The 24430-nt window shown below is 49.1% G+C and overlaps 1 protein-coding gene across 12 annotated transcripts in view; it reads right to left on the bottom strand.

The window, feature by feature from the left end:
• MSI2 (musashi RNA binding protein 2) overlaps positions 1 to 24430 on the bottom strand; it is a 406247-nt gene that overhangs the window by 269625 nt on the left and 112192 nt on the right. Inside the window, exon 1 of one of the 12 annotated variants that reach the window (XM_062175395.1) lies at positions 16790 to 17097. The exons of the other annotated variants lie outside the window; for them this stretch is intronic. Within the exon in view, the coding sequence (XP_062031379.1) occupies positions 16790 to 16990 (201 nt within the window). The 5' untranslated portion in view covers positions 16991 to 17097. Of the gene's footprint in view, positions 1 to 16789; positions 17098 to 24430 lie in introns of those variants that run through there. 12 annotated transcript variants of the gene reach the window in all.

Below are 24430 nucleotides of genomic sequence, written 5' to 3'. Positions count from 1 at the left end.
TCTCTCTCTCTCGTTATATATCAGTTGAACCGCTGAGTACCTGAGTGTTCCCTGCTCCAAATTAATTTGATGGCTCAAGGTCCCTGGCACCTTATCTCCTCTCTTTCCCCTGGGGCAATTCCAAGCACTCTTTGTTGCTAAGCTGAGCATGAGCTCCTAAAGCAGATAAAAGACTTTGTTCCTAAGAAGAACCAAAGCCAAAGTTTTCAACAGCCACTCGGGACACAAGCAGAAAGGGCTGAGCTTGCAGGCCCCATTCACCTTCCCTAGTCTGGGACACACAGAGCGGGCATCTTTATGTATAAAAAGGACACTCGGTGACTGTTAACAGTAAATCAGTTAAAAGGTCAATTATAATAGGGAGAATCCTCAAACCATTGGTGTTCAGAGATTCAGTGACAATTTCCCTGATTAATTCTATTCAACATCACCCTAGCCTCTATGAGGTCCTGGATCCCAAACTAAACATTTAGTCCTGTGCCCTGGGAGATGTCCCAGAGGCCTGAAAAATATACACAATGGCGGGGTACATAAGACAAACAGAGGGAGCAGAGCCTGGGAAGGCTTCAGAGAAGAGGCACTTGACTGGGGTTTTAAAGGATAAACAGGAGTTTTCTAGAAATCAAGAGGAAAGGAGAAGCTGATGGGTGACAAGGACAGAGCCAAGGAGACCACAACCAAGACCATCCCCAAGCAGACCGCACTCCATGCTATTGACTGGGGGGAACAGTCACTGGTTTTAAACAGGGGACTAACATGCTTAGCTTTGTGTTTCGGGTAAGTCATTCTGTACAGGATGATCTGAGGGGTGGAAAGGAGCTTATCATAACAGTTCAAAGCGAGGGGACCCTGAAGTAAATAAAGCAAGGACCTTTTGCATAACACAGCAGGACAACATATACAAGAGAAGACAAAACCACCAAGACTACATAAATGGCCAGACACAGAAATGAGGAAGAGAAAGGAGTCTTGAATGTACTGGGTGGCTGAGCTGACGGTGGTGTCATCAGCTGAGGTAGGGAACGCAAAAGCAGGTGTGCAGAGAAAATGCGTGTGTTCCCTCTGGGGACGTTCCACTCACAGTGCCACAGGACAATGTGTGTATTTGTTCTGACACCAAAGAGAAAGCCAGGACAGATGACCCAGGTGGAATTCACCAATGTGTAGGGGGCCACTAAAATCATGGGGGTGGATGTTTTCAGAGAGTGGACTACAAGAAAAATAAGACTCAGGAAGAATCCAGTATCTTTTGGAGATCCAAAGCAACAGACAGGGAAGAAGGAGAGAAGCAGGAAAAACTACTGTGCCAGCTGAGACACATGGTTCCATGGTCTACGCCCCTTGCCCTTGAGTCCGATGAGCCTGTAACTGCTTCAAGTAACAGAGTACAGCAGAAGGTATGGTATGATTCCCAAGTCTGGTTGGGTGGTAAAGGTATTGTGGCTTCCAGCTTACTCACTGGAACGCTTACGCCTGAAGCCCTAAGCAACTACCAGTAAGCAAGAAGTCCCACTCCTCTGAAGCCACCATCTTGTAAGGAAGCCCAACCATACAGAGGAGCAGGTGCCAGACACATGCGTGAACAAGCCTTCAGGTGATTCCAGCCCCTTGTGCTCCAGCCACTCTCAGATTTCAAGTCTTCCCAGCTGTGGTCCCAGGCATGGGAAAACAGAAACCAGCCATCATTACCATCCTCCATCCAAACTCCTGACCCACAGCTCCCATGAGCATAATAAAGTGGTTGCTTGGAGATGCTCAATCTGGAGGTAATTAGTTATAGAATAACAGTAACTGCAGCACAGAAGCTAGGGCATTCCAAACAGAAGGGGCTGGTCAACAGCATCCAGCAGCGAAAAAGATGCTTATAAAATGAGGAATCAGCTATGCACTTCACTGGGTCCTGATCTCAGGACGGTCGGGGTGGTACCCGGGCTAGCATTCTAAGGGCAACTCGTCAGCAAACTCGGAGCTGCCCTCTGAGCTATTCTCCCAGCAAACTCCAGGGGTGCCAAGCCCTCAAGTGACTTGGCAGCCACTGGTTAGTCATGAGACAATTCACAACCAGCACTGGAAGATCCACCCACAATTGCGGCAATGTCCCCAAGGCACAACGGCTGTGCTTGCAGTGGTCAACTTGGTTAATTTTAAAAGGTTTAAAGATTTCCACCCTTGAGAAGAAATTTTACTATTTTTTAATATCTGTTACTACTGTAGATGTCAATAAAAAGATAAGCCGTTTATTTTTTTATTTTTTTTAAGATTTATTTTATTTATTTGAAAGACAGAGTTACAGAGAAAGTAGAGACAGAGAGAGGTCTTCCATCCATTGGTTCACTCCCCAAATGGCTACAACAGCTGGAGCCAAGCCAAAGCCAGGAGCTAGGAGCCAGGAGCTTCTGCCTAGTCTCCCACATGGGTGCAGGGACCCAAGGACCCAGGCCATCCTCCATTGCTTTCCCAGGCACATCGGCAGGGAGCTAGATCGGAAGTGGAGCAGCTGGAACTTGAACCAGCACGCATATGGGATACTGGAGCTGTAAGTGGCGGCTTTACCGGCTACACCACAGCACCAGCCCCTAAGCCGTCTATTTTAACAACCTTTTTTTTTTTTTTTAATTTTTTTATTTATTTGACAGATAGAGTTAGTGAGAGAAAGAGACAGAGAGAAAGGTCTTCCTTCCATTGGTTCACCTCCCAAATGGCCACTACAGCCGGAGCCCCACTGATCCGAAGCCAGGAGCCAGGAGCTTCTTCCGGGTCTCCCATGCAGGTGCAGGGCCCAAGCACTTGGGCCATCCTCCACTGCCTTCCCGGGCCACAGCAGAGCTGGACTGGAAGAGGAACAACGGGGACAGGATCTGGCGGCCTTATGGGATGCCGGCGCTGCAGGTGGAGGATTAACCAAGGGAGCCATGGCACCGGCCCCACAGCCTTTTCTTGTCCTTGGCAAATGTCTTCCTTCTCATCCCAGACAAAATTTGAATTCTTAGGGTTGGCATTTGATGGGGAGATTAAGATGCCACTTGGGACAACTGCATCCCATACTGGATAGCCTGGGTTCAAGTCTCAGCTCTGCTTGTGATTCCAGCTCCTGCTAAAGCATACCCTGGCAGGCAGCAGCTGTGAGTTCAGTAGTTGAGTCCCTGCCACCCACATGGGAGACCTGGATGGAGTTTCTCTCGCTTGGCTTCAGCTGGCCCGGTCCTTAGTATTGCAGGCCTTTAGGGAATGAACCACCAGATGGAATATTTCAATGTCTGTCTGTGTCCATCTCTTTCTCTGTTTCTCAACCTTTCAAATAAGTAAATACTTAAAAATCAGAATTCTTAAAACTCAGGAGACATCTGAAACTTCGATCATCATGCAGAGTTGTTCTCCAAGCAGCATCAGCAGCTCAGGTCAACACATGTTCTATCCAGCCATCAGTCTCCAGGTCTTTGCACTTCGTGGGAACTGAAACATTCTCTCCCTACTTAGCAAACCCTGTCCTCCTCTTTCTTCTCCCCTATTCCTGCTGCTGACAGCCCCCGGCTCCCCAGAACCTTCCATGCACCATTGCTGATCCAGGTCAAAGGAATGAGCTACAACACAGGGCCTGAGCCTCTTGAAACACAGCAGCATACTCATTTTGCACAGAGACCCAGAAACAAGTTAAGAGGCGGGCCTGCGCTGTGACGCAGCGGGTTAACGCCCTGGCCTGAAGCACCAGCATCCTATATGGGCGCCGGTTCGAGACCCGGCTGCTCCACTTCCATCCAGCTCTCTGCTATGGCCTGGGAAGGCAGTGGAAGATGGCCCAAGTCCTTGGGCCCCTGCACCCGCATGGGAGACCTGGAAGAAGCTCCTGGCTCCTGGCTTCGGATTGGTGCAGTTCTGTCCGTTACGGCCAATTTGGGAGTGAACCAGCAGATAGAAGACCTTTCTCTCTCTCTGCCTCTCCTCTCTCTGTGTAACTCTGACTTTCAAATAATAAATAAATCTTTAAAAAAAAAAAAAAAAAGCTAAGTGGCAGTGTTACAACAAACCCCAGAGGGAAGACCTCAGCCTACCACACTGTGTCTTTCCCAAAACCTCCTCACAGGACATTTGCACCTCTTAATCAGCACAATTTCTGAGACGCGGAATGAACCCCTATGGAATGAGCAGAAGCAATAAACTAGGACCACTGTGGGGCGGTAGGAGGGGCAATGCTTTGAACAGGGAGAAAAGACATCTGCAGAGACAGGGAAGCCATCAGTGCCATTTTCAAAGCCCTGAATTATCAGCCTTATCTTCCTGCTCTTCTTCCTGCCCTCTGAGCACCAGCTCTGACCACTGCACACCTGCCACGCCCCAGGCCTGCATTCAAGCTGCCCTTCATCCAGGAATATCCTGCCCCGTCTTTGCTCCTGTCACACGTCTCCAAAGCCTCAGCCTCAGTCCAAATGTCTTTGCTCGCATGTCCCCTTCACCCCCTGGCCTTCCTGGATCACCTGCTTAGCACGTCAACCCCACCCCCCACCCCAGCACCCTCTGGACTCTCTCCTGGCTTTTCATCTTCTAACACACTCTGTAATTTACTTACTGTATTTATCACCTGTCTCCCTCCCACCATAAGCTTGGTGAGGCCAGGAATGCTATGTGTTTGGTTCACAGATATATGCCCGCCTCCTGGGCCATAAGTGACACGCAATAAATATCTGCTGAATGAACATTCTAGATCATCCCCCAGCCCCCTTCAATCACTATCCATGACTCCTTTCTCTATAGCCACATAGCATATAAACCATTTCTGAATAGTGACAGCTCACTTCATCCTACTTCCTATGATCACTAGATACTTACCCGTTTGGTTTAAGCTCCTTGAAGGCAGAGACCATCTCTTATTCATCTCCGTATCCCCCAAAGCATTGGCAGTGTTCAAGTTTATCATCTCAGAACTTAAAAATCAAACCGCATGGAAAACAAGCAAGGAACACATATGCTAACTAACTCTAATCCTGATTCCTGCTTCATTCCACAGTATTTATCAGGCTTTGCTTGTGGGCAGAGCACAGTGCAAAGACCTGAAGACACGTGAGAGGCACATCTTCAATGAACAAGATGACAGCCACCAGCCACAGTGGCTACCACACAGACTTAAATTAGTTGAACTTATGCACCATGAACAGTTCAGTTCTCCTAGCCACATTTCAAATGCTCAGGAGCCACATACCTTGGAATGAGCATTTTTTTCATCACAGAAAGTCCTATTGGACAACAGTGACATGGACAGCCCTTGCCCTCAACATGTAACCCACCCACCAGTGAGGCACATGGGACAGGAACAAGAGGGACCAGGAACAAAGACATACTAACCAGTCATTAAAAACCCAGGAGAGGGGGCTCAGAGGTGAGGGCTGCTGCCAGGGGGAGAAAGGACAAAAGCAGGAGTGGCTTCAGGAAGACAGAGATACCTGAGACCCTTTATAAATGGGTGGGTTTGTTAAAGGCAAACTGAATGGAGAGTACTCCGGAAGCCTGGAGTACAAAGACCCTCAGGTGGAGAGGCCAGGGGTCATCGGGGGGGTCATGTGTGAGCTGAGCTGGAGGGCTGCATGAGGCCAGATTCCAGGCAGGTCAGCAGCACGGTGCACACAACCTGGAGAAGGGAGCAGAGACACAGAAAGCTCTGGAAGCAACTGCACGAGAGCTCCTGATGGGCAATGCCACCACAGGAAGTGGACGCACAATCGGAGACAGGTGTGGGGGCAGCAGGCAGACCAGGCAGCTCCTCACCCTTGGAGCCAGCGGGCATGCAAACCCAAAGCACACAAGGCACTCCAGACGCAGTCCCCTGGCCTTCTGAGGCTGTGAATGACTAGACGGTAAACCCCCTTTTGCTCAGTGGGGAGGGGGGCAGTGAGGAAGCTCAAAGACCAACGTGTTTCACACAATAAAATGTGAACCCCCTCACCCTCTCTGATCAGATCTTGCATCAGTCAGACCGGTGGACGTCCCTAGACTCATTCATTAGTCTGCCCTAACTTTACTCTCTGAGCAGGCCAGAAAGATGCGGGTCTTCCAAGATCCTACCCTGCTGGTGAGCAGAGCTCCTGAACAAAACCAGGGTACAGCTGGCCGCACCTCAGAAGCCACGACTCTGACTCGAAGAGGCGCACACCTGCTCAAGTTCTGCAGGCTTGTGCTCGCAGCCCCACTTGGCGACCTGCGGCGGCGGCAGGCTACAGATGCATTTATGCACCCTCTGGGGGTTCAGTGTGCAGCCACTGCAGATGCCGAACGGGGGCTTAACCAGGCGCTTACCATGCAGGGCACAATGTGGCTCACGCTACGGTGGGTGGCATTTCAGCCAACAGCTAATAAAAGGAGTGTGAGGCAGCAAGTCAACCCAGCATTTCCTGGGGCTCAGGGCCCTCCTGCCCCCTGCCACGGGCACCCTTGTGACAACTTGTTTCTACCTCCAGTTAGCCTAGTTCCAGCAGCAGATACCCAATATGCTGGGCCCTCTATTCCAGAGCCTTTTATCTGATATGCACATACTCTGCAGGAAAGAAAGAGAGGAGAAAAGAAAGGGAAGGAAAAAAAGGGATTTCTAAGGCAGCCAGGATGGAAGAGGAAGAAGACTGAATACGGGCTGTATTCTAGACAAAGACAGCTCTGGAAGCCCCTAACAATCAATGAACATGCGGCTGCAGGGGGGCGGGGGAGGAGGGTGTGAGAGGGTCAGGGCCACGCGGGGGCCACACTCTTCTCCCCATAATGTCCAGCATCCCCTTATCGCCAGGCTGCAGGACATAGTGGGGCCTGTCGCCGCAGCAGGACTGGACTGTGGCGAGAGGTAAAAGGAGGGAGAAGTCAATCCGAGAAGTAACTTCCTGACAGGCCGACAGCTGACATTCTCAACTGAACACAGGATGTGCCAAGAAATTATCAGGCCTGGCTTTTCTCTCCCTGATAGATGACAAAGCAGAAAAACAAAAAAAAAGAAAAAGAAAGAAAATGAAAAAACAACCAAAGCCACACACGTCTCATAAATCACGATTTTTATTGAATGCTTTGCCACATAATAGCAACAGTCCAATTGAATAAAGACACCCTTCTGTAAAACGCCCGGGAGAGCCCACAGCTCCCCCAGCCCCGGGCGGGCGGGCAAACGGAACTTTGAGCCACAGAAAGGTTTAGCAGATTGTGTAGCAGAGACAGGTGGTGGTTTTGCTACATTACTTTCAAAATACCAGGCCTCAGAAGTTGGGAGAAGTGGGGTGAACCAAGAACAGAGCCACACAAGATAACAACAAGTGTACGAGGGAAGGGTTAGGGTTGGGGCCAGAAGGGACTCGGGTGAGGATGTTTGATGAGGAAATGGGGAGTAAAATAACTGCTTCCCGTGAGTCTGCAGGACATCTGCGAGCGCGGGACGGCAACATGAAGAGGGCAGTTGTGGTTGACCCTGTCGGAGCACTGCCAGGCTTGGGGCGTTCCACACAGGCCGCAGCTCGGCCACTCACAACGGGTCACATTCTGGGACCTTAGGGGTGTGAGAAAAAAGAGTGCAGCTTTCCTCACAAGAGACTGCTTCATTCGGGAACCTTCTTTCCAAGTGACCCACACTCAGCCTAAAACACCACACTCCTAAACCTGGTAAGCTAAGAAAGAAACTAAGAGAGTAGGGTCAGTTCTTGGTATCCACAGGGGATTGACTCTGCAACTCCTCTCAGATCCCAAAAGGACACTCGAGTCCCTTAAAACAGCCTAGCATTGGGCCGGCACTGTGGCCTAGTCGGTAAAGCCACCACCTGCAGTGCAGGCATCCCATTTGGATGCTGGTTCAAGATCCAGCTGCTCCACTTCCAATCCAGCTCTCTGCTATGGCCTGAGAAAGCAGTAGATGATGAACCCGTGTGGGAGACCCAGAAGAAGCTCCTGGCTCCTAGCTTCAGATCGGCCCGGCTCCTGCTGTTGCAGCCATTTGGGGAGTGAACCAGTGGATGAAAGATCTCTCTCTCTCTCACTCTCTCCCTGCCTCTGCCTCTCTGCTAACTCTACCTTTCAAATAAATAAAGCAATCTGCAAAAAAAAAAAAAAAAAAAAAGGGGGGGTGGTGGTGGTGGCTATAGTATTTGCATACAACCCAGGCACATTCTCCTGAGCACTCCATCATTTCTGTATTACCTATCACAACATGAATGCTATGTAAATACTTGTTACAATGAATTGCTTAGACAATGGCACGTTCAATCCAGATGCAATTTTTTTTCTACATATTTTCAATCCATGGTTGGTTGAATCCATGGATGTAGAACCCATGGACATGGAGGCTGATTGAGATTCAGTAAGAAATTCCAACAAGGCCCCCGTCTCTCAGGCAGGGATGAAGTCACAGGATGAGGGACTTTATCTAGTTCCACCCTCTTCCTGCTCCCACTCACTAAAACAAACTAGCTGCCCTTCTGTAAAGAGGAGGAAACTGTGGCATTTGCTGAATCCTGGGAGTCAGGAGTGTGTTAATGGTCAAATGCACATGATGCACTCATGGGACAGATGATGGCAAGGCATACGGCCCTGCCCACAGCAGGCACTCCACACACACTGCTGGACCAAACTGTCCAGCAGCCCTGCTCACCTGTCCATAGCCCCAGAGTCCCTGCCCTTTCCCAACATGGAATCCCAACTGAGTGGCCAGCACCAGTGATGCAATGAGAGTGCATTGCAGGCCCTGATTCAAGTCACAGTTAAAGATCATCAGAGACCAACAGCTGAGATTAGCCTTGATCCATTTGCGCCTTCTCTGACTCCATCCCCAGTAACTTAAAACACACACACACACACACATACACACACACAATTCTGGGGACCACATTATGGTACAGTCGGTTAAGCCTCTGGCTGCCACACCAGTATACCAGTATCCCATATGGGTTCCAGTTCATGTCCTGGCTGTTCCACTTCTGATCCAGCTCCTTGTCAATGGCCTGGAAAGCAGCAGAAAATGGTCCAAGTCCTTGGATCCCAGCACACACAGGGGAGACCCAGGAGAAGCTCCTGGCTTTCACTAGCTATTTAGAGAGTGATCCAACGAATGGAAGATCTCTCTCCAGCTATCCCTCTCTATCTGTAACTCAGCCTTTCAAAAAAATAATTTTTTTAATGCAGTTCTGGAGCAAAACAACACCTGGAATAGCCACATGCTTCCCCTCCCTGGGGTGTGTGTGGGGTTCCCTATTCCAAGGCAGGTCTTTGCAGCAAGCGCTAAGGCAAATGGCAGAAACTCATGATAGTGGAAGGCAATGGAGATGTCACTTTCCCAAAAGCTAAAGATGCAGATTGGGAAAAGTTAATACTTAGCCTATCAGCTGGCTGGGGGTTAGGAAGATAACCATCAGCCTCAGAATATTTATTTCTGCTGCCTACTTCCATGTTGTGAAAAAGCACAACCTGGCACAGCAGCTGAGGTGCTCGCTTAGATAACATTCCTCATCAGATGTCCTGGGTTCAAGTTCCAGCTCTGCTCCAATTCCAGCTTCCTGCTGATGCACACCCTGGGAGGCAGCAGGTAATGGCTTGGGCAGCTGGGTCCCCACCAATCATGTGAGAGACAGGGGTTGAGTTCCTGGCTGCTGGCTTTGGCCTGGTCCAGTCCTGGCTATGGCAGACATCTGGAGAATAAACTAGCAAATAGGATATCTCTTTGTTTCTGACTCTAAAATAAATAAATGAATAAATAAAAATTAAAAACAATGATGACCTTAAAAACCAGAGCACCAGGGAAGTCACCTAGCAGAAGTTTCTCCAACACTGGAACACAGAACCCTGAATGGACGTCACGGTCTCAGTGCCAGTTCTTGACCCATCACACGGTGACTTTTGGGAACTCCTTGCTTGGGACAGAAGGGGTCTGAGTGCCAGCAGTACAGAATGCGGCACTGGGGGCGGTGGTCATATGTCACGCTGTGACCTGTGACTTCGGAACACACTTGTGGGAAGGAACAGTATCGATAATAAATCCTCACTGGAAACTAAGTGTATACAGCAATGAACTGGATCCACAGCTGCATTAGGTTCCAGTTCTGCCGCCTGCCTGCTGTTTAGCCCTGAGCAAGGCACTTCTCATGGAGCCTTACTTTCCTCATCTATGAAATGGGACAATATTTCTGCGGTATTTTGTGACTTTGCTGCAAGGATCAGATCAGATGGTACGTGAATGTGCTTTACAAACCGGAAAAGGCATTGCTTCCCTGTTGCCAAGTGACTCGCCCACCCCCTAGCTCCAACACACAGGATTCCTATCTCAGACACCCTGTAACAGGGCCCCATGGGAAACCAGAGAGCAGAGACTCTAATCCCGTACTGGCGTCAATAGCTGATCACTGAGAGAGAAATTGCTCAGGAAGATAAGCGAACTCACGTATCATCTAATTAAAGCAAGCAGGCAAGCACAAGTTCAAAGGCGGGACAGGCTGACTCAGCCTGCTGCTCCTGGGCAGTGAGATCAGGAAGCAACAAAGGGGGCTGGTGTGCCCCGGCTGGGGGGACAGACGTGCTTGGCTGGCGGGCCACAGGCGCAGAAGGAAGGGGAAGGGAGCTGCCCAGATCTCTGTACTCACCTCCTACTTGTACTTTACATACTCCTCACTCCCACCAGGACGCTGCACCTAAGGCCCCCCCAACCCCAGTCCCCGAGAGTGGCCTCTGTGCTTTTACTCTCGCAGGGCGGGCCTTAAGTACACCGCCTTGAGTCATTCCTGAATTCTTAAGGAGAGGATGTGATAATGTGACATCACGTTCCCCTCCACCTCGGCTATTCCAAGAAGTCCTGTCAGGCTGAGCAGCGCCACTCCACACCCACGATCTCCTGTCCTCTTTGGTGGCGCCTAAACCACCGCTGTCGTCAGCACTGAACCCTGAATCCCAACTCCACTTCCATCCGCCCAGCAACTGCCTTCCAGCAGGGCCCCAGCGCCCTGAGGAGTAAACCAAACGCCTCTGGGTTATTTTCTTCGGTGTCCCCTCCGCTGCCCCTTGCTCTGCCCTTCAAAGACAGGGCTCCACACGAAGGCCGCAGGGAGAGCTGCTGCCCTGCTCCCGCAGGCCTGGCCGCGCAGGTTGAGACCTGCTGGCTGGGCACTGACATCACGGATCGCTGCACTCCACGCCATTCCTATCTGAATTTCTGATCCTGTCTCTCTTCCTTCTTCTCCCGAAAGCCTCACTTCTACTGAATCATGCTGCATGTTCCTGAATCAGTCTCACAGTTCAGGGAAGGTGCTACATTAAACCAGCCAAATCTAACAGTGGAGTTGTGCAAACACCAGGCACTCAGCTGCCATGCCAGGAAGCAGGCAGTGACCGGGAATACACTGGATCCGACAGCGAGTTTTCAGGAGAGCCCTGGGATTCTCCAGAGATGCTGGAGCTGTGGAAACCGGGATGATCCTTCACACTGTGTGCAGGACTTGTGTCCTGTTTGCCCTCTTGCCTAACACACATCACAAATGTTAAGTGTGCACAGCCTAAACACCTCTGGATTGGAGACTGGCATCTTAAAAGTTTTAGATTTTTTAAATGTGAGAGGCAGAGAGACAGACAGACAGAGGGCTGCTACCATCTACTAGTTCACTCCACCAAATACCCACAGCCACTTGGGATGGGGACGGCCTGAAGCCAAGAGCTGGGAGCTCAATCTGGGTCTGTCATGTGGCATGAGTGGCAGGCACCCAATTACCTAAAGCCAATACCACTGGCTCCTAGAGCCTGCTTAGCACAAGTGGTGCTGGATATTGAACCCAGGCACTCCAATGTGGGACATGGGCACCTGAACCACTCCTGATCAGCATCTTAACCACTAGGCCAAATGCCCACCACTAAATTCTGCATTTCTGAGAGGGAACGTAGTAGGAACAGTATGAAGGAAGCAACTCCAGAAAAGGGGGCAGGATAAAAAATGAGAAAACTAAATTTCTAGTGACAAATATGAAGATACAAGTTCTTCAACTGGCTGCACAGGAAATGATCCTCAGGCTGGATCTGGGCCTGAACGGAATGTCAGTCACATTAATTACAGTTACCACATACCACTCGTGCCTCCGGTTGCAAAAACACAGCACAACTTCAACTGACGCACCCTAAAACGGCCCAAAGCAGCACTGCCACCCTATGACCGTATGCTTCTGCACCCAGCCTCTTTGCCTTCCATGTTTTTGTATAATTCTCCAGCTGCTTTGCCTTTTTTCCGGGGGAGGGAGGTTTTGCTTCTCTGCTAGTCTGCCTTCTGTAGCCATTAGCCTAGAACGCAAGCACATTTCTTAGCCGTTGATGTGCTTACTGAGTTGCTGAGTAGACTCCAGCACCCATTCCAACCTCCTCCCCGTGACGTTGTATTGGGCAGGATCTGGAGACCTACAGATGGCACGAGGATGAAGGGGGAACTGGTGGCGTTCCGCTGCTTCCTCCGAGCAGCAGACTGGCCAGGGCAGCGTCCGGTTATTCCTCCGGCTCCACTGACGCCAGTTTAGTGGAGCAGACTGTGGCAAGGCCGCAGCCGGGGAGCCTTCTCGATCAGGCCGGTGGGTTCTAGTCCTGAACCTGGCAGCTGTGCCGCCTCCTTCCCAACTTGGAGGGGGCTCCCAGAAGATGCGGCAGCTGCCCAGAGCTGCCGCATGGCTCAGAAGGTAGCTCCTGAAAGGTCCCTAGGCTCTTCCTCTGGTTTCTGCAAGCGTATGAATGCCCTCAAAAAATTCCATTCTGTTTAAACTAGACTGGAGCGGGTTCATCTCTCTGCATCTGAAACCAGACCTAAACGTGGCCTTTGTTCACGCTTTTATAAATAGATCACTATCTTCCTTTAAAAACAAAGAGACGTAAACCAGAACCTGAAATTTCAGTCTTGTTTTTAACTGGCTGACTGACCTGGGCAAGCTACTCCTGCTTACTGAGCCTCAAGTTATCTCAAGAGAGTGAAATCACAAGCTCTCCAGGGTCTCAAACATGCCCACCATCAGGGGGTTTTAAATCCAGATGCCCTTTACTTTTATACAGTTTTGAATTTATTATTGTAATTAACTAGTCAATATGATTGGTGTCTCTCACTAGGGAAAAACAACACTTGTCCTCCTTCTACCTTGAGAAGTGGCTTTCAAACCAGGCTCTGGAACACAGCAGGCCTCCACCGAAGGAACTCCACGCCCACCTTGAGCTGCACATTTCCTTGAAGAACGGGATCCACTGTGGCAAGGGCACGTGAGGCAGAGTGTAAACTAATGGCCTTCACAGATTCTTCTAGAAAGGACCCTTGCCAGTACTGGTTTCTGTACTGTTTGTTTCTTACAACAGAATGCACTCACCCATTTTTTGTAAAACAAAACAGAACACAGGCACAGTTTGTTTTTAAAATTTATATTGATTTGCATGTACTACTTTCCTCCAAAACAGGAACTATGTCAACACTGATACATATTGACTATGATTATCTCTGCATGGTGAGATTCTAAGTCTCATTTCTTTTTTTCTATGTGTATTTAGCTTTACCTACTTGAAATGCAATAGAGGGCCAGCGCCGTGGCTCAATAGGCTAATCCTCCACCTAGCAGCGTCGGCACACTGGGTTCTAGTCCTGGTCAGGGCGCCAGATTCTGTCCCGGTTGCCCCTCTTCCAGGCTAGCTCTCTGCTATGGCCCGGGAGTGCAGTGGAGGATGGCCCAAGTGCTTGGGCCCTGCACCCCATGGGAGACCAGGATAAGCACCTGGCTCCTGGCTTCAGATCAGCGCGGTGCGCCGGCCACAATGTGCCGGCCACGGTGGCCATTGGAGGGTGAACCAACAGCAAAGGAAGACCTTTCTCTCTGTCTCTCTCTCTCACTGTCCACTCTGCCTGTCAAAAAGAAAAAGAAATGCAACAGAGAGAGAGAATCTTCCATCCACTGGTTCACTTCCCAGATGCCACAATGGGGCTGGGCCAGGCTGAAACAAGGAGCCAGGAATTTCATACCCATGTAGTACTAGAAGCATCACCCACTGCCTCCCAGGACACATGAGCTGGGGCCAGATGGAAAGTGGAAGTGTCAGGACTATAGCCAGCTCTCTGCTATGGAATGTGTCTCCCAAGCAGTGGCTTAACCCGTTGCACCACAACGTCCACCCACTCAGGTCTTGTTCTAACATTCATATTTCCTGACACTTTACACAAAGCTGCCACATTTTTTTTTAAAAAAGACTTATTTATTTATTTGAAAGGCAGAGTTACAGAGAGGCAGAGGCAAAGGCAAAGGCAGGGTGGGAGGAGGGGGTCTTCCAACCACTAGTTCACTCACCAAATGGCCACAACGGCCAGAGCTGGGCCAATCCAAAACCAGAAGCCAAGAGCTTCTTCTGGGTCTCCCATGCAGGTGCAGGGGCCCAAGGACGTGGGCCATTGTCCACTGCTTTCCCAGGCCATAGCAGAGAGCTGAATCAGGAGTGGAGCAGCCAAGATTTGAACCAGTGACCATATGAGATGCTGGCACTGCAGCTAGTGGCAATACCTGCTACGCCACAACGCCAACCCTGCCATACTTCTTAACCTGATGTTTAGGTAAAAACTCCTGTTTTCCCTTCTCCATCTGTGTGGTGGCTTCTTGGAATGGTTATGCTGAAGGCTCTGATTCAGAGGAAAACTATTTCCATGCCCAAACTTGGGTAAATGTTAACCAAATAAGATACACAGGTGCGTAGGTCAGTGTGTCAAAGATAAGTAGCAAGGCAAACAGCAAGCCCTGATGAGAAAGCTTGCCAAACTGCAGCGAGGAGGGCCCGTTTGGTCCACACTGAACCAAGAAACATCAGTCTGTGAAAAATTAAGCCTTACTCTTTTACATAAATAAAAACATTCACTATAAACACATACCACTTTTATAAACACTAGTTAATTTCTTTAAAATTAAGTTAATGTCCACACTTTTGATGAGTATATAAAGTAGTACCATTACCCTTACAAAGGCAAAATAAAGGCAAGAATATATCCTGAGATTATATGTAAGTACACACATATATGGATGTTTTTAAAGGATTTTACATAAAGTCTCTGATGATGAGATACAATTTTATACAGTGTATGTATACACACACTCATATATTGTTAAAATATCCAGAATTTTTAAATGTAAAATCCCACATCTAGGTATATGTTGTACGGAGGCAAACAGAGATGTTAAGAAACTAAGTACAAATATATTCCCAAGTGTTAATTTATGATACTTATGAATCTTTAAAGACTAACTATTCAATAATGGCTTTGGTCAAGTAAAGTATAATAATAAGTCATGATACCATGTAGATAGTAAGAACTACACCATAAAAAATAGTAAATGGGCCGGCGCCGCGGCTCAATATGCTAATCCTCTGCCTGAGGCGCCGGCACAGTGGGTTCTAGTCCCGGTCGGGGCGTCGGATTCTGTCCCGGTTGCCCCTCTTCCAGGCCAGCTCTCTGCTATGGCCCGGGAGTGCAGTGGAAGATGGTCCAAGGGCTTGGGCCCTGCACCCGCATGGGAGACCAGGAGAAGCACCTGGCTCCTGGCTTTGGATCAGCGCGGTGCGCCGGCCGCAGCACGCCGGCCGCGGTGGCCATTGGAGGGTGAACCAACGGCAAAAAGGAAGACCTTTCTCTCTGTCTCTCTCTCTCACTGTCCACTCTGCCTGTCAAAAAAAAGAAAAAAGAAAAAATAGTAAATGACATGAGGAAAATATTCATGGTGGGGTCAGTGCAGTGGTATACTGGGTTAAGCCTCAGCCTGCGGTGCTGGTATCTCATATGGGCGCTGGTTCATATCCTGGCTGCTCCTCTTCCAATCCAGCTCTCTGCTATGGCCTGGGAAAGCAGTAGAAGATGGCCCAAGTCCTTGGGTCCCTGCACTCATGTGGGAGACCCAGATGAGACTCCTGGTTCCTGGCTTTGAATCAGATCTGCCCAGCTTCAGCCATTGTGGCCATCTGGGGAGTAAGCCAGTGGATGGAAGACCCTTCTCTCTGTAACTCTGTCTCTCAAATAAATAAAATCTTTTTAAAAATATTCATCGTATAGTTACAACAGCAAGTCAGCAGACAATGTTTGTGCATGCATACGTGTGTGTATGGGTTAGCGTTTTTTTGTTTGTTTGTTTTGCCTTGTTGTCATGAACAAAGGATGGGAAAAAATGCACCAAAATGTGAATGATGGTTATCTCTAAATTACACATAACAGGGTCAAAGGGATCTTTTTACCTAGTTCTGGTGATTTTCCAAAATTTTCCCAAGGGTTTGTAATTAGAGGAACAGGGCAGAAGCAGTAATCAATGTTCTAAATAAACAACTGCCCAAGTCTCTCCTTTCTGCAAATGTCCAAGTTGGAGTCGAAAGCGCTTTTTATCACCAACCAATCTTGTAATGTTACCCCATCAACTGAGAGAACCTGAGAGAACAAACAGTATGCACTTGCCATGTTTGTGACTGGAGTGGTATTTTATGCTGTTTTTTTAATTAATTAATGGGGTCACCAGCATTTGAAATGTGACTATTTTATGGCACTGAAATTTACATTTATCTCCTTTTTTAAAGCCCATTTAGCAAATTAACAAGAAAACAGTAACACATAGGGAAGTAACTGAGCCTACCCATGTGTGTCATATATAAAACAGCAACTGTCTGTCTGACCTCACAGGACTCTCCTGATAGCAAATATGGTCGTCTTGTAAAGAACTCTGAAATGCTACAGAAAGCCCACTGAAATCGTACTATTATCATTAAGGACTGTCTGTTTCCCGACCTCCACAGAGTTTTTTCTCTCTGCAAAGTCACTTACCTCCAGGTACCAGGCGAAGCCCTCTGTGGCTGTGGCACTGAACATCTCCCTAGGCAAAGGGTCCATCATGCTCCTGGCAAGATCCGAGAGCCCAGACAGCTCATGGAAAGTAAGTGGGTGCAGCCAGTGCTGGAGGGGCTTTATCTTTATCTCATCACCAAAGCAGATCAGCGCAACCTCTCCTTTAAACCTAACAGACATCTGGAGTCAACCAGCCGTGACAGCATGTCCTACAGCTCCCATACCAAAGGACAGCTACCCCAGGACCTTGGTCTCTTGGGGCCAAAGGAAACACTGACCCCAGGACCTTGGTCCCTTGGGACAGAAAGGAAGATTAAGGGGGGTGGGGAGCAGCAGGTGGGTGAGGCAGCAGCCTCCAGTCAAACTCTGGAAGCTGAAAGGACTTGTAAAACAGCCCTTCCTCCCCACCCGAATTCCGTGTTATTGCAAAACAGACCGGCATCTCCTCCCTCTGGAAAGATATATGTAATCCAACCCCAGACTGACTCAAACTATCCTTTCCCCCCAATCTCCAAATCTGTGAAGTTCTGACTAAATGCTTAAGATATTTTGATTAAAAATGCAAACAGCAGCAATGACAGCAAGACCGTGGCGCCAAGGCAGGCCTGAGCAGGAAAGGGCGCACAAACTCCCCTCGTGCTAACCACCGGCTCTCACAGCTACCCAAACCCGTGGCTGGAAATTAACTCACTCAGTTAATAATTCAAACCCAGGGGCCAGGCGAGTTTTAACGTTTGGATGCTGGTTTACAATTAACCCAGCAACAGTGTTTTAACGCGTTTGAATTTTAATTAGTCAATTGATTTACCAGTCTGGTTAACAATACTTTATTCCTGGGCCCTTTATTCTGTCTTGTATTCTTGTTAAGAAAGGAGTCAGTCTGGCTTTCTTCACTCTGAAGCATCTGAGACCAGGGCCCTCTCCCTCCCCAGAGACTCAGGATAGAGTGTCAACAACAGAAGCCGGAACACCTGGATTCAGTGTGGTCTTGGGCAAATTAAGTGACCTCCCTGTACCTGTTTTTCCAACTGTAAGGTGGGATGAGAGTGCACACGTACAGGAATGGTGTGGGCATGAAACGAGATGACTCAAACCCCTCAGACCTGCACCTGACACAGACGAGGGCCCATTCCTCTCTCCCCTTCTGCGTGGATCAGAAGCTGTCTATACAGCTTCACCTGAACATTGCAGGATATTCCTTTGCGAAACCCAGAGCATCTGCCAAGGTACTCCATGGCATACCCAAGGAGGAAAACTGAGAGGCAACTATTCATCAACAGGAAGGTGCTTTTCCCCAGCAGTTTTATGCATGTCCATTAAATAGAGACCATCCAACTGCTTTTACTCCTGGAGACCCCACAGGCTCAGAGACATCGAGATCCTTCTTAAGGCCAGGCAGCTCAGTGGCAAGAGACTGCTCAGAATCCAGTCCCTGAACTGTACTTCTTATCAACAGTGCATTCTCATCCATTTCCCCACTCTGCCTTGGTAGATGGAATGAGGAAGCAATGGCAGGCTGCAATACTGACACGGCCAACAGGGTGGTATGATCTTGCTTTGCTGTGGGGACAATTATGATGTCACTCTCAACAACGAAACTAGAAACTGTTATTCCCAACGCCAGAGGCAAACAGTGCTACCAATCCACCAGTAGAGCCAAAGCAGACCTGAAAAGCAGTTTCACTAGAAACTTCAGAAACCTCACCACATGACCCTGGGGTGGAGCTCAACCTGGAAAGCCCTTATAGGGAAGATCCAGGAAGAACAGTAAGAAACTGCTTCTTTCCCACACAGGCTGGAGAGGAACGGCGATATGCCATCATGTTTCACCTCCAGTTCCTTCATGCACACTGTCCCTTCTTTCTGCAATGCTTTTCCCTTCCTTGTTTCTCTGGGAAATTTCTATTCATTCGTCAAAACCTACATAAGAAGGCAGCTCTTCTTTTTTATTTGAAAGGCAGAGGGAGATAGAGAAAGGGAGAGAAGGAGAGAGATCGTCCATCTATTTATTCAGTCTTCAAATGCCAACAACTACAACACTGGGCCAGGCTGAAGCCAGGAGCCTGGAACTCAATCCAGGTCTCCCACATGGGTGGCTGGGACCCAACTACTTGAGCCATCACCTGCTGCCTCCCAGAGTGTGCATTAGCAGAAAGCTGCAGTTGGAGGCAGAGCTGGGACTAGAACCCAAGCCCTCCAAAATGGCATGCTGGCATCCCCAGCAGTGTCGTAACCACTGCACCAAACGCCCAGCCCTAGAAAACAACTCCTCTTGGAAGTCTGCCCTGACAATCTCCTCCCAGGCTCACCCACCAGCAACTGCTACCTGCCCCTAGGGCTGTGCTATCTCAGTACCTAGCACACAACTCCAACTTCCCACTCATCAGTCTACATTCTGATTCCATGGTTCTCAAACTTTTTGGTGCCACAACAAAAAGCAAGAACCAGAGCGCGAGTTGTGTTTCAGCGGATTAAGCTGCCACACGGGTGCCTGTATCACCGACTGGAGTGCCCGAGGTCTCAGCTTCATTTTCAACTGAAATTCTGCTAACGCGCCTGGGAAGCAGCAGATGATGGCCCAAGTAACTGGGTTCTTGCTATCTACATGGGAGATCCAGATGGAGTTCCTAGCTCCTGGCTTTGGCTTGGCCTAGCCCTAACTGTTGTAGGCATTTGGGGGTGAACCAGAAGATGGGAGCTCACTCACTCACTCTCTATCTTTAAAAACAAAAAAGAAAAGAAAAACACTATCAAAAATTTTTATTTATGTGTTATGCCTATTTATATTTACTATATTGGGAATTCAAATTGAGACAGACAGTTCCCATCCACTGCTTTACTCCCTGAATGCCCACAATGGTTGAGGCTGAGCCAGGCTGAAGCTAGGAGTTGGTAACTTACTCCAGGTCTGCTGCATAGGTGGCAGGGACCCAGTTCTTGAGCTGTCATTGCTGCCTCCCAGGGCCCACATTAACAGGAAGCAGTAATCAGGAGGTGGAGTCGGGACTTGAACTCAGGTACTCCAATGTGGGATGCAAGTGTTAGAATGGCTGAGAGCATTAACTGCCCCCTCACCCCTCGCCCTGCCGCTTCCCACTTTCCACTAGCCAGGAGAACAAGAATGTCAACACGGGTCTTGTGGCCCCTGGAAAATCCCACTGTATACTCACAACAGAATGACAGTGCCTTACTGTTATTATGAAGAAAGACTCTGACCTCACATATCCCTTGAAAGGGTTCCAACTTGGGAACCACTGTTCTAGTCCATTCATTTGTATGTCTCTGTTTCCTGTCTCCCAGGAGCTGCTCAGGGGCAGAGCCTGTACCTTACATATTTCTGTGTTTCTGGGGAATCGCCTTCAACCTCCCCCTCTCTGAAACCAGCTATGGCTCCCTCCCCATCATTGGAGGCGAACGTGTCCTCCTCACCATCTCTAGCCAGGCCTCTAAGACACAGCTGGCTCAGAGTGTTGGTCCTGCAGTAGCATGGGTTCCCTCATGCACAGACCAAGCACAACCCAAGCCCCACCTGGTGCAAAATGTCCCTGCTGATGAGCAACTCGGGAGTGGCACACACAGGACATTTATAAAAGGCTGCTCCCAAGAGATCCAGAGTACCTTACAAGTGAGGATTCCAGATCTTCTGATTTGCTTGCCACAGACGCCCCTTAACAAGTCCCCAGGGAAGAACCCAGGAGCCAAGTGTGCGGCACCTAGGTGACAGGAGAAGCCTGAAGCAGCGCTGAGAAAAGGGGCGGTTCGGGCTCAGTGGAACAGGCCAGGCCATGGAAGCCAAACCCCTGTGAGGCCTGAGCCTCCTCCTGTACACTTGGCCAAGCCCATCCTAGAAGCCAGTTCTCAAAATGCCCTGCATAGGGGCTAGCACTGTGGCGTAGCTGGTAAAGTCACTGCCTGCAAAGCTGGCATCCCATATGGATGCCAGTCGAGTATGGCTGCTCTGCTTCCCATCCACTTCCCTGCTGGTAGCCTGGGAAAAGCAGCAGTGGTTGGCGCAAGTGCTTGGACCCTTGCCACCCATGTGGGAGAACGGGATGAAGCTCCTGGCTTCAGCCTGGCTCAGCCCTGGCCCTTGCGGCCACTTGGAAAGTGAACCAGTGGACTGAGGATATCGCTTTCTCTCTCTCTGGAACTCTTTTAAATAAATAAATAAAATCTTAAAAAAAAAAATAAATCCCTGTAAAAGTGCCCCTACTATGTCTGCACTTCCCATATTCCTCTCCCAGCCACCCCCACTTCTACCTGCTTTCTGGTGACTCCTACCAGCCGACAGGGGCTCATTTCTCTCCTGATACAACTTAAATTGAAAAACAAAGACACTGGGGCCAGCGCTGTGATGCAGCAGGTTAACACCCTGGCCTGAAGCACCGGTATCCCATATGGGCGCCAGTTCTAGTCCCGGCTGCTCCTCTTCCAATCTAGATCTTTGCTATGGCCTGGGAAAGCAGTAGAAGATGACCCAAGTCCTTGGGCCCCTGCACCTACATGAAGCTCCTGGCTCCTGGCTTCAGATCGGCGCAGCTCCAGCCACTGCAGCCATTTGAGGAATGAATCAGCAAATGGAAGACCTCTCTCTCTGTCTCTACCTCTCTCTGTAACTCTGTCTTTCAAATAAATAAAATAAATATTAAAAAAAAAAAAAGATACTTCTTAAATCACAATGCAGGAAAACATATCCCATTCCCTGAGCCTGAAGCTACTCTTCCCAAGGTGGCTTTGCCTGGAGAACAAATGTCACTTTCCAACCAAAATGTGGCCTCATAGGCCCCTACCTGGGTGTGCCTTTGCAAGCCTGATTTGGATATCACTGTGTGAATACACTGGGAAAACGAGCCAATGGTTCAGAGGCTCCAAGGCAAACGCAATCTGACAGCCACAGACCTAACGCCTGCCAAGTCTGATTGACTCGCTGGATATATTTAGATATGGGGGAGGAGGGGGATAGGCTCTACCCATGCCTCCAGACGCAGGAACACTGTGCTGGTAATGACACGCGAGCAAACAAACAGCCGACAGTCATTCAACGACATCATCTGGCATCACCACCACAGGATCCCGCCTCTGTAAACTCCACGGAATTGCAACAGCCACCCACGCCACCGCCAAGAACAAAGTCATCAGCAAGGGTGCTACCACGGCATTCCCCACAGTTTTTCTTCTGAAACAAACTAATAAGTAAATCCGGTCGGCCCCCTGTTCTCCCCCTCCCTGCTGCCTGCCCCTCTCTGCTTTACCATTGGAAGACAGAGGATCCTGCAAAGGCAAGGCCAAGGTTACTTCGTGAAGTCTTGACCCCTGGGATGCTTTTGCAAAGCTTCCATTTTAAACGTGGCCCTCTCCATCATGAACTATCACATGGGTAGAAAGAAAAGTCAAGAATTTTTTTTTCTTACTTCTTACTATCAAGGATGAGAACACAAAGTGGTTCACACATATCATCCCTTCAGGGCAGGGGAGAAGAGGGGAGCAGGACCAGGTTGGAAGACAGACTCCAGCACAGAAACCAACCCTGCCAGCAGCAACTGAGTTGGGGCAACTGGACTTAGCAACACCAGCGGCCTCTGGCTTCCCCTTCCCCAACTGAAAGGTCAGCACGACACCACTCCTTGTTGGGAGGACTCACTCAATCATTCAACAAACACTGAGACTCCACTGAGAGCCAGATACTGCAGAAGGTATTGAGATCCATCCAGGAATAAAATAAAAGGTTGGACAGGATGGGTTGATTCACGCTATGAACAGCACCAGGATATGTTAAGTGCTCAACCACTGCAACACCCTGTGTGCGCTCAGTGCCAGCCTCTCTCATGCCATTGTCCCCTCACGTGGTCTCCTTTCAGCCCCTCTAGCACATTATGGTTGTGAGCTCACGACCCCTTTCAAGGGAGTTCTTCCCACCCGTCCTGATTCAACTCTGCTGGGGTGTGGATACTCGCCCCCAACTCCTGCAGGAGCCTGGTGCTCAAAGTCTCATGTGAGCAATCCTAAGAGGGCAGAAACTTAATCCAGGCACGGTGTGCAGGGGTGGGGCCTTTGGATTCAGCTCTCAGGGCAGAGCTCTTGTGAGCAGATTCTGTGGCTTCATTAGGAGAGACCACAGAGGTACAGACAGACATACTCCCACACTGATGTGATGCAGCCAAGGGGGCCCTCACCGAAGCCTCTATAACACTGTTTAGACTCGGACCCTCCAGAACTGGGGGTCGAACTAGACTGCTTTCTTTTAGAAGACAGCTTGCCTGGGACATTTCCTTACAGTAACCAAAGGCTGTCTAATATACACACTGTCTCTGTCCTGTCATCCCTAAGATGCTACGTCACTCCTGACGCCTCCCAAGAGATGCCCTTTTGCCATGCTCTCAGGTCACCCTCCACTCTGCCTCCAGAGCACTTGTCACAGCTGTGCTGACACATCGACCTGGGGAGTCAGGGTAGGGTCTGTCCCCCACACTTCCTTGTAGGCACCACGTAGACAGGAATAGTGTCTTCTTTCACCATCTTGTTTCCTCTCAGCAATCAGAAAAGCAGGAATAGGTACATAATGCACATTTGTTGGTGGGATGAATGAATGAATGAATGGCGTCATCCTTTAAAAGGAGCAGCCCAGATGGGCTTAAAAGCCCCTCCTCCATCTCTAGAAACCGGATTCCACCAAGTCCAGCCCAATGCAGGCCACGTAAAACAACTATACCTCCATTTTCTCATCTGAGAAATAAAGTCCTAGTAAATATTTAAGACCTTTGTGGGGTTTTTTGTTTGTTTGTTTTTTTTTTAAATTAAGTCTCAGCACAGGACACATTTCTCTGAACATGGCTAGATCTTTGGAGATGGTAAACATTTTCTTATGAAATAAAAGTTGGGGACCGACTGTTAACAGACAGGAAGCACCACAAGGTCTGAAAAACAGTAGTTTTTTTTTTTTTTTTTTAAGAATAAATAAATTCAGACTTTTGTTTGTGACAAAAACTCTTGTGCCATGGAGGATAAAAGCCAGCAATGCTGAAAAGGAAAAGTAAAAAAAAAATGCATAAATAAATAACTCGGGAACCTCTGAGCAACATATCCGGGGCTAGCAGAGCAGAAAGGATACCCAGGCTCAAAGAAATCTTACCGTGGGACAAGATTCCAGCCCACATGGGGACTTGGGGCTCTCAGGGATAGGTGCTGCAGGCTCCTCCCACCCAGTCCGATGCTTCCAGGGTGTTGTCTGGGAGAGTGACGCACAGAGGTGAGGGAGCAGGAATGGGTCAAGGGGGTATCATGAAGGTGATGGTTATTGTATGGGTGTGAAACGTGCTTCAGTGCAAGCCCATTAGAGAAGCAGAACCTTAATTTATCAATTAGACGCCATCTGCGGATTGTGTTCCTTGAAATAATTGTTGAATCTGACAATGCACCGCAGCTTTACAAAGTTTCTGCCATCCTTGATGCCGTTTAATTAAATTTCTGCACTTAACTTTGATTGCACTGAAAGCACTGATGCCTTCCCCAGATTGAGTTCCTGGGCCACCTGCTGTGCTGGAGCCAAGCGTGTTTCCAGGGCAAAGGAAAAATATGTATTTTCTTTTCTTTTAAGCCTCATCTATCCTCAGTCTTCACCCA

This window comes from Lepus europaeus, chromosome 18, assembly GCF_033115175.1.
Source record: "Lepus europaeus isolate LE1 chromosome 18, mLepTim1.pri, whole genome shotgun sequence".
Taxonomy (NCBI): domain Eukaryota; kingdom Metazoa; phylum Chordata; class Mammalia; order Lagomorpha; family Leporidae; genus Lepus; species Lepus europaeus.
This window is presented reverse-complemented; position numbering and strand designations above follow the sequence as displayed.